Source organism: Lates calcarifer, linkage group LG17 (assembly GCF_001640805.2).
Source record: "Lates calcarifer isolate ASB-BC8 linkage group LG17, TLL_Latcal_v3, whole genome shotgun sequence".
In the NCBI taxonomy this organism is placed as follows: domain Eukaryota; kingdom Metazoa; phylum Chordata; class Actinopteri; family Centropomidae; genus Lates; species Lates calcarifer.
This window is the reverse complement of record NC_066849.1, coordinates 10,822,369-10,836,465: the sequence shown is the minus strand read 5'-3', so window position 1 is coordinate 10,836,465 and position 14,097 is coordinate 10,822,369. Positions and strand designations below refer to the sequence as shown.

Sequence of the window (14,097 nt, the reverse complement as noted above, 5' to 3'; positions counted from 1 at the left end):
GGACTGGGGCAGAAAAGTGGAATGTCACGATTGCTGGAAATAACTGCATGTATGCATGTTAGTATGAGTGACTGTGACCTGTGAGGGTGTCCCTGTACAGCTGGATGAAGTGGCTGAAAATGTCTTTGGGGAAACTCTTCTCTTCAGGCAGGCACTGCAGCAGCACCACCACCTCCACCTGGCCCACAGCGTGCATCCCCTTTGTCGTCACGCACCAGCACTTCCTGTTAACATCTGTCACACAATCGAGGCAGAACCTCAGGGGTCATTTAAGTAGGAATGTGAAAGTATAAGCTATGACAGGTATAAAAGTAATTCTTTTCTACTTGAATTTTTAATGCAGCATAAATTATTTTTTTAAGGATGCAGTAGCTCTATATTTCAGTGTGAAGCTTTATATACATTTTAGAAGTCAGGAAATAAATAAATAACGTACAGTTGACCAGCTTGACCATAGCAAGTAGGTTGGCATTGAGGACAAACACCAGGTTTGGGCCTGCCGCTCTCCAGCTCCTGAATGAGCAAGATCTCAGAGGGCTGCTCCTCCACAGTGTAATCTGAGGGGGAGAAAAAACATAGTATCTCTGCTATGGCTGTGGAATCTTTGGCAAGCGCTCATGCTTTCAGCTAACAAGAGCCAATTAAAAAAAAAAAAAGAAACTAGCTTCATAGATTCATGTTTGAAAATGAAATCACATTCAGCTGTGTAAGCAGTAATAACCACCATCCTACACCCAGCTCTAAATAAGATGCAGGGACAGGCAGGGTTTTATTAATGCTATCATTTTTAAATGGCCTCTGTTTAATCAGGCAAGATGAGTCCACATTATTATTACAGTACAGTAACAGCACTCAGGGAGTAGTCATGACTTTTAAATGGGAAGAATCAGCATATTTATACAATGCAGGCACACCCTGGGAGCTGCCCGGCACCACCACAGACTTGTGACAGGTTAAGTGCCTTGCTCAGTGGCACTTTGATGGTGGTCAGTGAGGAGGGGGTGGGTGTTTATCTTATTGCATATTACTGGTTCTCACAGCAGACTGATGCAAAGTGCTGGATTGTGCACAGCTGGACAGAGCTGAATATAAATCAGAGGGGTAGTTATACAAACTACTGGGATGTGTAGAAACCACATATGTTTGTGTCTGGTGTTAATGATGCATATATTTCATCCTGGTACACAACAATGGATCTCCAGGCATAACAGGCACTTTGAATCTGAGGCAGCAAGTGTAGCACACATTTCTATCCTGCAACCTTCAGATGGCTGTAGGGATTTAATCGCTTAAAAGGAATCCTTTACACAGCTTAAAAATAGCTGTGGATGACAGATACTAGCAGGAATCACTGATTAATCAGTACAGACGAGCTTAAAAGTGTTCATTTAGGCTTTTCAGCCCTACTCTGTAATTGCTGCTGTCACTTCACAACATTTACCCTTTCTTTTGTTATCACCAAACTGTCCTTTACCTCTGTCTCATGCTGCCTAATTTACATGGAACTCCCATCTCTTTGTGCCTCCTCTCCTCTCTTTGCACCATGCACATTGAGCAAGGTATGAAAGCATATTTCAAGGTCAGGAAAAAAGAAAAACAATATCTGTGCAAGCATGAACAAAGAGGTAAAAAGTCATTTTGCTCATGCTCATATTGGATTGCACCTGTCTTACCTCCTTTAACTCCTGTGGAGGTGAGGATGGGAGGCAGGCCATCCAGGGGGATGAGGTTGGCAGAGCTGCTCACTAAAGCTGTGGTGCCCCAGCCATAAGGACCACAGGCCTCCTAGAGAAAGAGGGTGTCATAGAGGTTAAATGCTGACATTTTATGATTCATTTCCCTTAACCATAGAACAACAAGTATCATGCTCTCTGTAGTCTGTGGTGTCACAATTTTTAGTGACCCTACATTGATGGACGTCCCGTGTGGCCGCAAGGTTCTCCTGATTTGCGGTGAACCCACAGGACTTTTAACCGGCCCACCCAGCGCTCGCCTCATCAGCGGTGAGAACGTTGGCCCTCTGACCGGCGTTGTCGGGGCAGACTCTGACTGCTTATTGGTGAGGATTTCGTCAGCGAACCACACCCTCCTTTTTCCCCTCGGAGGTGTCCCTGAGGAGAAAATGTCAGACGTACTTAGGCAAATTTTCATCAAAGAGCTGTCGACTTCAATGAGAAGTAAATCTGTCCTCACTTTTGACGAGAGTTGAGTGACAGGAAACGCAAACTCGTCCCTCCTTGCCATCCAGATGTGTAAGTCTGAACTTCAGATTGGAGCAGAGTGCACAGAATACCTGATGATGCACACATGCACAGACCACATAAGGACACACACACACACACACACACACACACACATTGGACCAATCAACTCTCAAGTTGCTTTTTACTCTGGGACATTGGATTCCTTTTCATTTCAAATGATGTACAACACATAAACATAACATTTTTCCTCACCTTCCCACAAGCACGGCAGTGGTGCCTCCTCTTAGTGAATGTAAACTTTACTCCACACTTCATGCACACCTGCGCCTGAGCATCAGGAACCCACACCGGTGCTACCTCCCCAAGGACACTGCCTCGATCCTTGGACAGGATACCAGCGGGGCTCGGCTGGCACTCATTATCAGGATCCCCAGGGGAAGCTGCAGAGTCTCCCGCAGCTCCCTCCCCACTTGCCAGGGCCTTGCTGGTGTTTGCCTCATCCCTTCTGTCAGATTTGGCCATCTTAAACTGACTCTCCCTGGACACCCTGCCATACGCCTCCTCATGTGAGAGAGCAGAAGGCGTTGCAGTTGCCTCCGAGCTGCAGGGCTGCTCCTGCTGCTGCTCCAGCCCGCTCTCCTCCAGCTCCTTCTCCTCAATCACAGAGTCCTCCTTGGATGGCAGAGCCTGGGCTTTCTTCTCCTCCACCTCCACCTCTTCCTCCTCTTCTGGCCACGCAGCTTCAGCAGGGGTCAGTACCAGAGGGCTCGATGACTCCCCAACGCAACTCCCACCCCATGAGGAGATGGCGGTCACAGTGCAGCTGCCCTCCTCCAGCTGGGACGGCGAAGCAGTTTTGGCAGGATGTTCAGTCGGTTTCTGCTCACATGTTGCAAACGGGGCTCTGACTGTTGCGTCCGAGCTGGCTTTAGACGGAGATTCTGGTCTGATCTGTCCGCAGCCCAGTCCAGGTTTTGACACATCCCCATCTTTGAGCACCAGCAGACAGGGCCTGTTCAGCCAGTGATGCTTGGTGTCCTGAAGAGACGGATTGTCTCCTTCATCTGTTTGGAGGGGAACATGGTGACATCATAAACACACAACGTCTCTATCTCACTCTCCGTCAAGCACACACACACACACACACACACTCAGACACGTACTGTGCTCAGTGATGATGACTCATTAGGTAGGAAGGCTGTGTTCACATGTGCTAAGTGGTCATTTAACAGCACGTGCTAATTCATATCATCACCTCATTCACACCTCATGGCTTTAAATCATCAGCACTGGCATTTGGTTGTCCTTGGGAGCTGTGTATGAGCTGATCGTAGAACAGACTGCACAGTTTTAAGAAAAGAGATTTGGTGTGGACTAAATATTGATTGTGGAAGCAATTGACAACACCACAAACAGTAGCTGCTGGTTCTCCAGAGAACAAAAAGTTCAATACTGGCTCTGCCTTTAATTGGCGCTGCATTTAATATTGAATGCCTGTATGGTACCTTGAGGATTTACAAATGTTTTTGTTAAATTACAGATGTTCAGACTAAAACCTACATACCTTTAGTAATAGCCCAAACACACATTAACACATATGTATGGTAATAACATGGTTTGAATCCAAGTTTTCCACTGACAACCTGAGTGAGCAAAACCATGCATTCTGTAATCACCCCATTCATAAATTCGACATTAGATGCTACAGAAGGGCGCATTTACCAACTGATTAGTCAGTTACTGTTTCAGCAGCCTTCCTTAATATGATTATCACATAATAACCATTACTATACATTACCAGCACGTAATGCAAAGGGAGTCAATGCATCCATAGCTGGTGTTTCATCGAGCTCGGTGATACTAGTGATTCATGAATAGTTATGACCCAGGAGCTGCTGAGAGCACTTAAACAAGCACTAAAGAACTCATATAGGTGCAGCAGCCCGGGTATGTTGAGTTTATAGACATATAAATATTTTTGCAACATTGCGGGATAGGTGGTTTGTCACAAAATTGCAAAAATGATATTTCGTGGAAAGGATCTAGTCCCATAAAATAACTAATTGCCCGGGTTAAACTGCATTGCAGCTCCTTCATAAAAACCATTTAAAAAAACAGAGAGAGAGAGAGAGAGAGAGAGACGGGCCGTGTCGTTCCTACTGCGGGACCACAGAGTGAAGATTTCCCGAGATAAAAAAAAAAGGCGGCGGGGCTGCACCGATCCGACTCGCTGAGCGCTTCGCTTTCCCGGGACAGTGACGCATTCAACACACGTGCAGATGTTTTAATCCGCTCGCAGGCACCGATGGCCGGCGGCAATGCGACACTCACCCCGCATCCCGTTACATCAGACCACGCAGGACACTTCGGCAGAGGTGATGTTTATTTGGAGGCGTTTGAGGAGCCCCTGCGGACAGCGTGTGAAATGTACGCAACCCGTCTTTACACGGGAATGTGCGCAACACACACACACACATACATACACACGCGTTTCAGGTGATGCGGACTATGCGCGCGGCCAAATGCTGTATCAGCGGTTTTTTCTGTAACAAACACAGACGCGCAGCATTGTCATCCTGTAACACACACACACACACGCACGCACGCACACACAGGCAATGAATGGGGAAGCAGGCTAAAAAGCATCCCCACCCAAACTGAAGTCAATGTGTGTCTTACCCTCTGTTATTGCTCCCAGGAGGCTTTCATTCTCGTCATCCCGCGCGGAGAAGAACTTCAGCATTTTTATCCCGTTACATCCGAGTGCCGAGGAGAACGGATTGGAGCGGCGGTTGTCTGGCTGACAAGCGGAGGATGGGGATGATTTTCGCCTCTCTGCCCCCCTCTGTGTGATCTCCCTCCTCCCCTGTGTCTCTCTGCGGCTCTTTGAAGAAACTCAAGAGGTGTGCAGAAACGTCCCTCCCCAGTTTGCTCTCTACACAGCCCCGCAGAACAGCGGACAAGCCAAGACAACAGAGAGCTACGGTGCCAGATATGAAAAGCCTGTCACACTGTGTGTGATGTTTGAGCATGTCAGCACCACTGATTCATTTCTATGCATAATAAAATCTTCCACTTGGATGAGAACCACTAACAATGACTGAATCTTCTCAATGACCACAGCACCATCTAAAAAATGTTAAATCACTTTTATTTTGTTTCATAAACAAAAAGAAAAGTCTTAAGACCAGCTTTAATGACCACTGTAATCCTGACCATGACTGACAATGTGGTGAAGGGATTTAACCAAGTATTTCTTTTATAAGCGCACAAGCCAGTCGGACTCAAACTTCCTTGGGTCATTGTAAAGTATAAAAGTCTCTGGTTTTGTGGGGGATAGTGTCTGATATGTCTGGATAACTAGACTTAAAAACACCACAGAAGGTTTCTCGTTTCACTGCAGTCCAGTCCTCAAGTGCGCACAAACCCGTCAGTTCGCCTCGTTCTTTGAGGCTTCGTCGAAGTTCTCCACCAGATCTGCAGGACAACAATGACATGTTGCGAATCAGAACTGTCAGAAGTGTTTTGCATGATACTGTATTAATCAAATTCTGGGCTAACATTGTGAACATTTGTTTTAATGTGTGTGTGTGTGTGTGTGTGTGTGTGTGTGTGTGTGTGTGTGTGTAGACAAAACAAACATTTCACACATCTGACTTTTATATCTGATGGACTGTACCTGGAACATCATCATCCTCCTCCTCAATGTCCTCTGCCTTTGGAGCCTTGCTGTCGAGAGCTGAGATGAAAATAAAAAAAAGACATATTATAGCTTTATCTTTGGCTATTCAATGATTATAACCAGGTATGTACTATTTTCTTAAATATATAAATTCTGGTGATTTTACTTTTGTCAACAAAATCCCATGAAAAATAATTAACTCTACTGATGAGTATCGTCTGTACGGCCCAAGCCTGATACAGCTTATTCCTCTGTGCTACAGAGCTCCATTGTTGTATAGAAATGCATCAATGAGCCACACCATTGCACCAAGTGAACACTGGTACTGTAGTTTATTTTGACTCAATCGCACCAAATGTGTATTAATCCACAGCAGAAAGTAGTCCCCAATAAAAGCACTATTCTAAACCTCTTTGAGTAATGTTTGCGAAAAAATGTAACAGGAAAAACTCACTTTACAGAGTGATGTTAGACCTTTCTATTAGTCAGTGACCATCACTACCTGGTGCTGTGACCTGTGTAATACCTTCACTTTTCTGACCTCACTGCATATAACACATCGTCAAGTGAAGCCTGAAATCTCAAATTTGTGTCACAGGGCGTTACACACTGCGTGATGTGCCACACAGATTCTCAATTGAAAAGGCAAAAAGGGAGACACAGCAGAGCAGCAGAGATGGGTGTCCATGTTATTTGATCCTACAGGTATCACAATAACTAATGTTTGGTCACTGGCTGTTTCCTGTATTTTTACACTGACAGCTCAACATCATCTTATCCATGAGGATATATTATTATATCCAAGCTGCACTAGGCAAGAGACATATGTAAATGCAAACCATCCTAATCATCCTAAACCACAAAGGAGGTGCTGTAAGAGCTCATCTTTCCATGTGGTGCGTTAGTTCCAGGAAGTGACTAATCTCAAAATGTAAACCAACTCCTTCACAGCAGTGAAAACTGAACTTTCCAACATGACGTCCTTTGGCTCTGAGCTGGTAAACACAATAATGCTGATGCAAGAGCGATTTCTAAATAGTGGAACTCATGTTTCATCAGTTGACTCTGACCTTTTAAATCGAGACTCATCTCACAACCAAGACACAACTTCTCACCCTCTTCTCTTACACGAACTATGAGACGTCAGAGGTCGAAGCGCACCCACCTTGCCGAGGGAACTGTTCTGCCAGTTTGCGCAGGCTGCTGAGGCTGTCTGCTCCCAGCTGACTGAGGATGCCCGGAAGCATCTCTGTCAGCTGCTTGGTCTCGGCATGGCCCGTGATGGCGAAGGTGTTGGCGGACAGAGAGGCCTGCACTTTGGGGTTGTTGAAGTGGATCACAGTCCCGTCGTCCTTGATCATGTTCACCTGAGAAAAGAGGACCACTCAGTGCGCACACACACACACGCACCAACGCACACAATTGCATGTATGTGCTAAAGGGTGTATTAATCTTTTCCTCACACAGTAGATCCATACCAATTTACCTCCTCAATTCCAGCAATATTGTTTACAGCCAACTTCTTTAGTGAACTCTGCAGCTTTTTGTCATCAGCTGTTGCAGTTCTGTGAACCACCTTCTTCTTTCTGCGCGCAGAGCCCTGAAACCGAAGTAGACATAAGACTCAGACAGCAGCAGGAGAAAAAAAATGAAGGTAATGGGAACAACATGTTGAGCAAATGTGATCATTTGATGTAAGGCATGAGTTTGACATGACCTCTTTTTATTAAACCCTGCAGCTTTTTCTCTGGTGTTGTACGGTTAAATAATGATGAATAATGACACCATTGTTTTAATATGAGCTATAATCATTTGAAAGAAGAAATCACTCTGAAACACTACGCATCTATTTGTGTTCATGTTGCTGTAAATAAAAAAAGTATCACGATGCAACCATAATTATATCGCTTCAAACTTCAGGTTAGGGCAGCAGTTTACTATTATTTTCAGTAATACTTCATCTGCAGTAAGAGTCTAGTCTACGAAACCTCAGAAAATAATCTGAAAATGCTCAACATAATTTCCCAGAGCCCAACGATGTCTTCAAATTTCTTCTTTCGTCTGTGCAGCAGTCTAAAACTCTGAAACAATTATGCCTGATCATACAAAACATACAAAAACTTTCACATTTAATACTAATGTTGAGATTTTAGCATGAAAAATGAAAGAAACGATGAATCAGACAGCATCATTTCATTGTAGTGTCTCAAAAATGTTATTATATGATATAATAAGTTTGAATTTTAGCCATACTCAGAGTGTAAGGCACATTTTCAGACACTTTGTATTTATTTTGTGCTGAAAATGTATCAAGACACCATCCTAATCCAACTGTAGATTTCACTAAATGCTATTAACGCACTGTAAAACCTGACACAATACAAACATCACTTTTTACAGTGTCGCTACCTCAGTTTAACGCTCCAGATGTCTGGTTTAGCTTTGTGTATCTGACACATTGAGCAGGAGGATAGTAAATCACACACTCACTGTATCAGCTCAGTTAACAATGCACCCTCCCAATCAAAACAATCAACCACCTCCTGGGTGTCACCTTACCTTTCCTCCTATCCGGACCTGGGCTTGAAGCTTTGCCAATTTTTCTTGATTCATGTTCTCACCTACAGAGTGACAAAGATCGGATATGATGTTGAAAACAAATAAATGTTAATGTGTAACAAGCTAAATGACAAACATGCTGCAGTTTCCCCTCTCGGCTCCGAGCTGCAACATGAGCTGAGCAGGCGACCACTCTCCACAGATTCAGCTGATCAAAAAAAGCTTCTTCTATCAGCAAAGCAATAACCAAATAAAGAGACAGGAGACATGTGTCTGCAGTGATGTCTGAGACCAGTCTCAACTTGTCTGCACAGTCTGAACAACCTGTTCTCTCTCTCTCTCTCTCTCTCTCTCTCTGTGTGTGTGTGTGTGTGTGTTTAGCAGCTGCAGAGATGAAAACACAACACAGGGGCCTAACAGACTGAACACTCACACACAGACACAGACACACACACTGTGTCCCTGCTCTGCTCTGTCCGACTGCTCCGCTCCCACCACACACACTCCACAAACCCCGCGCGTCTCAAACAAACCGACGTTTACGATCACAAACCTGCTCAGATGTCCACACACACACACACACGCGCGCGCGCTGCTGAAAGATGGAGGTTATGAGGAAGAGATTACGTCACGTACCATATGGATTATTTTTCCTTCTTCTTCTCCGTTTCCGACCGGCTGGAGGACTTTGTGCACCACGCTGCCACCTATAGGTCACTTTAGAAACTACACGAATAAACGCCAGTCCACTATAAAATAACAGTTCACCCAAAATCTAACCTGATAGTTTAAAAGATTGACGACAAGTTCAATATCAGATAAGATTTTATGGCGGAAAAAAGTATAAAACGGTCCAAAGAAACTTCAGAAACAATGGACCAGGCTGTGATGTGCCTCTGGAGTAATTATAGATTTTTACAGCGTTTAATTATAATCAATAAACTGATATATATCTAAAAGGTATTGCAAATCAACTGATTGAATTAGTGCACTTTAAAACTTATAGTAAAAAAAATACAATTAAAGATGCATCTGCCAAATTATAACTCAGTTTCCATATGATGTCTTTAACTTATCAAATAGGTGGATTTTACTGTAATGAGAAAAAAAACAATTATTTTTTATCATTTATTTTATGTTTACTTTTTGTTTTTCCATTTGCATGTCTGCCTATCATATTCAACCTCACAATTTATTTGTTCTCTGTTTTACTGAAATATTCACATTTTCCATTTTCTGATCATTGTTATTATCATTAAGACTTTGAAAGGTGTGTAAACAGTGTAAAACCTGAGAAATCAAAGTTCACCCCACAGAGCAGCAGTAGGGGCTGTGATTGCCCCCAGACAATCATTATTTGACTTTGTTTCATGATGCACCATTTAATTAATAGTAATTGATTATAATTACTAAATCATAGTTGATTACAAGTGAACACTGTAAAAGGACAGAATTATTCCAAACAGAGTTTCTCCTTAAATGATGATTTGGGTGGAAAAGAAATCCCTCTTAACACACACACCTCTCACCCATTATGACAAACATTTTAATAGCGTTCAATTACTTTGTAATGTTTTTTATTTGTTTTGCCATTTCAGCTTTATTACACAGTTTAGCCCAGAGAAATGGAAGAAATTTCATGAGAGGAAGATGACGCACTATATAAACACTTGTGCAGAGCATCATATTTTAATGTACATATTACCTAGAAGCAGAGCACAGACTGACATGACATAGATAGATAGATAGATAGATAGATAGATAGATAGATAGATAGATAGATAGATAGATAGATAGATAGTTTTCCAAGTAATAAATCAGCAGGTTACAGTAAAAAAAACATCATTAACACACAACTAGACTGTGATGATTCAATACTATCTGTATGATATAATCATTAACACTTAAATATATAAGAATAAAAATAGGCATAGCCTGGAGCTGCCATGTGTAAATTTCAGCAGAATTAATAATAAAGACAGTAGCTTTTGCTATACAAAAAGCACAAGCCAGAGTGAATGCAGCATAAAACAGAGCTGAAAGTTAAATACAAAAAGTACACAATACACCACAATACTGTTACTTCATGGTGATCAGTTTGCAACATGAAACAGACTCTTCATTATGTAGTGTGCACAATATTCCAGATGATCCTATTTCAACAAAGTTCTCCACATCTTCACAGCTGTCTCCGGTCTTTTTCTCAGTCCTCAGATCAGAACCATCCAGACCAGGGTTCAGGTAATTGATTTGATCGTAGTATCTGGAGGAGGTAACCTGCTGAGGCAGTGGCAGGCAGACGGGCCGGCACCAGAGTTGCTGGTCTCAATGGAGCTCCGGAGCATGCTGCGCTGCCAGCTGTGCAGGTCTTGAGACGTTGAACCCCAGCAGCAGTGGGACAACTTGAAGATTTTCCTCAGAACAGCTCTCCTCAGCAGGATGTAGACCCAAGGGTCCAGGATCTGGTTCCACGTGGCCATGCGTACCACCGTCAGCAGAGTGAGGGACGTGGGCTCGTCTGTGGCTCTGGTGCTGAGAATGATGACATGAATCTGGTGGAGTGGTCATAAAATAATGAAGGAAGGAGTTGAAACACTATAGCTATACTTACAGTGCAGACCTTAATAGACAGAAATATACAAATAAATAATTAACACTGGTTGTTCTGGACAGATTAGGTAGCACTTAACTGAATTATTCAACAGAATTTACGCAAATCTCTAAGTCTTAATTGAAGAAATTTGAGTGATTGATGGCTTCCTCCTGCTTTGCCCTCACTGTTTTTGTAAAATATGCTAATGATTTTTTGGAATAATCTTTTATAAAGCTGCAACTATGTTTTCCAGCTCGTCTTTTGGAGACTGATGGTTTCAATCATCAGGCATCTTCTCTTGAGCAAGACATTCATTATCTTCCGCAAATGTGCAATGATTCAATACACAGGCATCTTTCACATGATGACTCAGAAATAACAACAGTTGTTGACTAAAGTTTAAAAAGTTACAGTGAGAATAAACTGTTAAACTGATTCTCACCGAACAGTGTTTGCTTTTAAAATATCACTTCAATCTCACTCAGTCATGTTCAGTTGGCAAACATACAGATGCTTGTTTTCATTGGACTTTCATTATGACAAATTATGTACGGAGTCACACCCATCACAAAGTTTGCTCACGGCAGCCGAGGTGCTTATCCAGACTTTCAAAATAATAGCGCAGTGTTTCCCAAGCTCCTCTGCGCTGTGTGCACCATACCATGTTTGGTGCAAATTGGTCATTAAACAAAGCAGGTTTGATGGGAAACAGATTTTAGATACCCTAAAGTTTATTTGCAGCGGACCATAAAATCTATTTGCCGTGTATTGAGCTACTGAGCTTTTACTCTGAGATGCAGCAATAAGAGGTATGAAGGGACTATGTCATAGAGAGCACATTTTTGGAGGAGTAAGAGCTTAAAATACATGTCTTGTTCAACCAGAGGGGAGTGGATATTTTGAAGGGCAGGGGTGCGTGTATGTGTGTGTAAGGGGGGTGGGGGTGGGTGCTCCAGGGGTCTGCACATACTACAGTTTTTTAGGAGTTCGGAGGCGAGGCTGCACAGTAAGCTACTGAAGTGTTTGGGTCTTGCTGTGATAAATGAGTGGAGTTTCAACAGCAGGGAGTTAAGATGGATGGACAGATTTCAAATACAAAGCAGCAGTATTTTTTGTCCTTTGAAAAACTATTCATATTTTCATCACAAATAATGGGACCAACCAGGTTTCTGTCATATATCAAAACCTATTTCACTGTCTGTGACAGTCACTTTGTACTTAGAGATGCTCAAAAGCCCCAAAATGACAACTAGCAGATAGCTTAAAGATCATCAAAGCAATAGAATGCGGAAATGTAAATGTATTAACAGATGGGTAATAACCAACAAACTGAGATCAATTAATATAAGCATGGATGAAAATGTAGCTCCAACTCCTGTTCTTGGTAAGAAATAAGCCATTCTTACCTGACCCAACACCTTGAGTGAGCTCCTACAATGTCAGCCTGCACTTACCAGTAATGGGCCCCAGCAAACGCAAGACACCAACATGATGGCCAGGAGCTGGCAGATCATTTCTGTGTGGTAAGAAGTGCCCCTGCAGTGATGCTTGCGGCGCAGCCTGGCCTGCAGCAGAACACAGCTTGTCAGAGCGTTGCATACAATGGAGAGCAGCAGTGCGAGCAGCCCGAGCATAGAGAAAAGCAGAGGCAGGAACACATCCAGCCAGTCTTTGGGTTTCTCCGTGTGGAAGAAGCAAAAGCTCCTGGAGATCTGAACCTCGTAGGGTCTCTGCAGCAGCACAGGCAGCACAGCCACCAGGGCAGGGAGCAGCCATGTGATAACCAGCAGCCTTTTCATGTGGTGGGGAGCCAGCACGGTGGAGTGGAAGATGGGCCTTGTGACACCGATGCAGCGCTCCACCGCCATGGCACTCCCCAGGAACAGGGGGCTCAGGCCGAAGAACACCAAGCACGCCCCAAAGACGCCGCACACGATGCGGTGAGGGTCAAACATCTCCCATTTCTTGCGAGAGCTGTAGACAAAAATCACCAGGGAGCCGCTGATGAGGTGACCCAGTAGGTCAGTGACCACCAGACTGCTGGCAAACAGCAGGAAGGACGCCCTGCACTTGATCCGGATGCGGTTGTAGGATTTGGCCAGGATGAATAGGGCAAGGCTGTTGGAGAAGATGCCCACAGTCATGGAGATGACGGAGGGGGTGACGGACAGCTCCTTCTGTGTGCAGGTGCTGTTGTCCAGTCTGACCTCTGACCTGCAGCCTGACTCTGAGCTCTCATTGGCTGACATGGTGGAAATGAGACCTGAAGGAGAGAGAAAATGGTGATAGGCTGGAATAAAAGTTGATACAGTGCACAGTTTTGAGTGTGACTTACTCACTTTGAAACTCACTTTGCAATTGTAAATACTGCGCGGCACTAATTACGCATTAATTTCCACCCACAACGATTCATCTTCGGAGCGTAACCACCGAAATGCATTGAAAGCCACTTTCCCCATCACTGGTCAATCGCGCGAAAAAATATTATTTTACTACAAAAAAAATTCTCTCTCCAACTCCTGTAACTGTCGTAATTAAAGAGAATGCTCAATATCTGGTACAGTCCCTTACCTCAGGTTTGGTCTTCTCCCACACAACTCGCCATAAGTCAGCAGCCCCCCTCACTCTTTGGCTTTAATTATAGTTAATAAAACATAAAAGTGACGTCCGGTCAGCAGAGCAATGAATGCCATTGAACGTACCGACACTGCTCTCCTTCGATCCTCCTGTCGAGACGGTGATCTGTGCCACTTGTTCCGTGTGTGCGCTCAGCTGGTGCCAAGTTTCAATGAGAGCGCACAGACGAGCTTCAGTCTGCTGCGACTCATCAGTTCAAACTCAAATGCAACCTGAGAGGCTGTGCACGCTCATCGCATTCTGAAGAAATCTGCATAGTTTTGTATGTGGACACTGTGTGTACCAAAGTTGGCATTAATTCATGCAGGACTGCCCCATTTTAAACTTATGTGTCTGTATGTTTGGACAAACTCATCAAACAGGTCACTATTTTCATTTGTATTTCTATTTATAAAGAAATCACTGTTTATTCCTTTCTGTCA

The 14,097-nt window shown here is 43.7% G+C and overlaps 4 protein-coding genes across 6 annotated transcripts in view; all 4 read right to left on the bottom strand.

The window, feature by feature from the left end:
- Positions 1–5,301, bottom strand: part of zfyve9b (zinc finger, FYVE domain containing 9b) — a 44,153-nt gene extending 38,852 nt beyond the window's left edge. The window contains exons 1-4 of the mRNA XM_051076939.1: positions 4,884–5,301; positions 2,457–3,268; positions 2,194–2,293; positions 1,909–2,111 (exon numbers count right to left, since the gene is read on the bottom strand). Of these exons, the coding sequence (XP_050932896.1) occupies positions 1,909–2,111; positions 2,194–2,293; positions 2,457–3,268; positions 4,884–4,947 (1,179 nt within the window). The 5' untranslated portion in view covers positions 4,948–5,301. The remainder of the gene's footprint in view (positions 1–1,908; positions 2,112–2,193; positions 2,294–2,456; positions 3,269–4,883) is intronic.
- The window catches only part of LOC108877410 (basic transcription factor 3-like 4), a 38,319-nt gene extending 29,236 nt beyond the window's left edge, over positions 1–9,083 (bottom strand). The window contains exon 1 of the mRNA XM_051076948.1: positions 8,999–9,083. The gene's annotated coding sequence lies outside the window, so the exon portion shown is untranslated. The remainder of the gene's footprint in view (positions 1–8,998) is intronic.
- Positions 5,339–9,113, bottom strand: btf3l4 (basic transcription factor 3-like 4). 3 transcript variants are annotated; one of them, XM_051076949.1, is made up of 6 exons: positions 9,082–9,113; positions 8,446–8,507; positions 7,373–7,486; positions 7,052–7,253; positions 5,884–5,943; positions 5,339–5,681 (listed from the first exon to the last, which is right to left on the bottom strand). In XM_051076949.1, the coding sequence occupies exons 2-6, from the start codon at positions 8,497–8,499 to the stop codon at positions 5,635–5,637; spliced, it is 477 nt and encodes a 158-aa protein (XP_050932906.1). In that variant the 5' UTR covers positions 8,500–8,507; positions 9,082–9,113; the 3' UTR covers positions 5,339–5,634. The 3 variants fall into 3 exon arrangements, with proteins under 3 accessions (XP_050932906.1, XP_018549099.1, XP_050932907.1); XM_018693583.1 differs by having other exon boundaries at positions 8,999–9,083; XM_051076950.1 differs by lacking the exon at positions 9,082–9,113 and adding an exon at positions 8,879–8,903.
- Positions 9,114–10,301: 1,188 nt separating this feature from the next.
- LOC108894935 (prostaglandin F2-alpha receptor-like) lies at positions 10,302–13,805 on the bottom strand. Its single transcript, XM_018693581.2, has 3 exons — positions 13,741–13,805; positions 12,493–13,301; positions 10,302–10,997 (listed from the first exon to the last, which is right to left on the bottom strand). Exons 2-3 carry the CDS (start codon positions 13,285–13,287, stop codon positions 10,683–10,685), a joined length of 1,110 nt encoding a protein of 369 aa, XP_018549097.1. The 5' UTR covers positions 13,288–13,301; positions 13,741–13,805; the 3' UTR covers positions 10,302–10,682.
- Between the last annotated feature and the right edge of the window lie 292 nt (positions 13,806–14,097).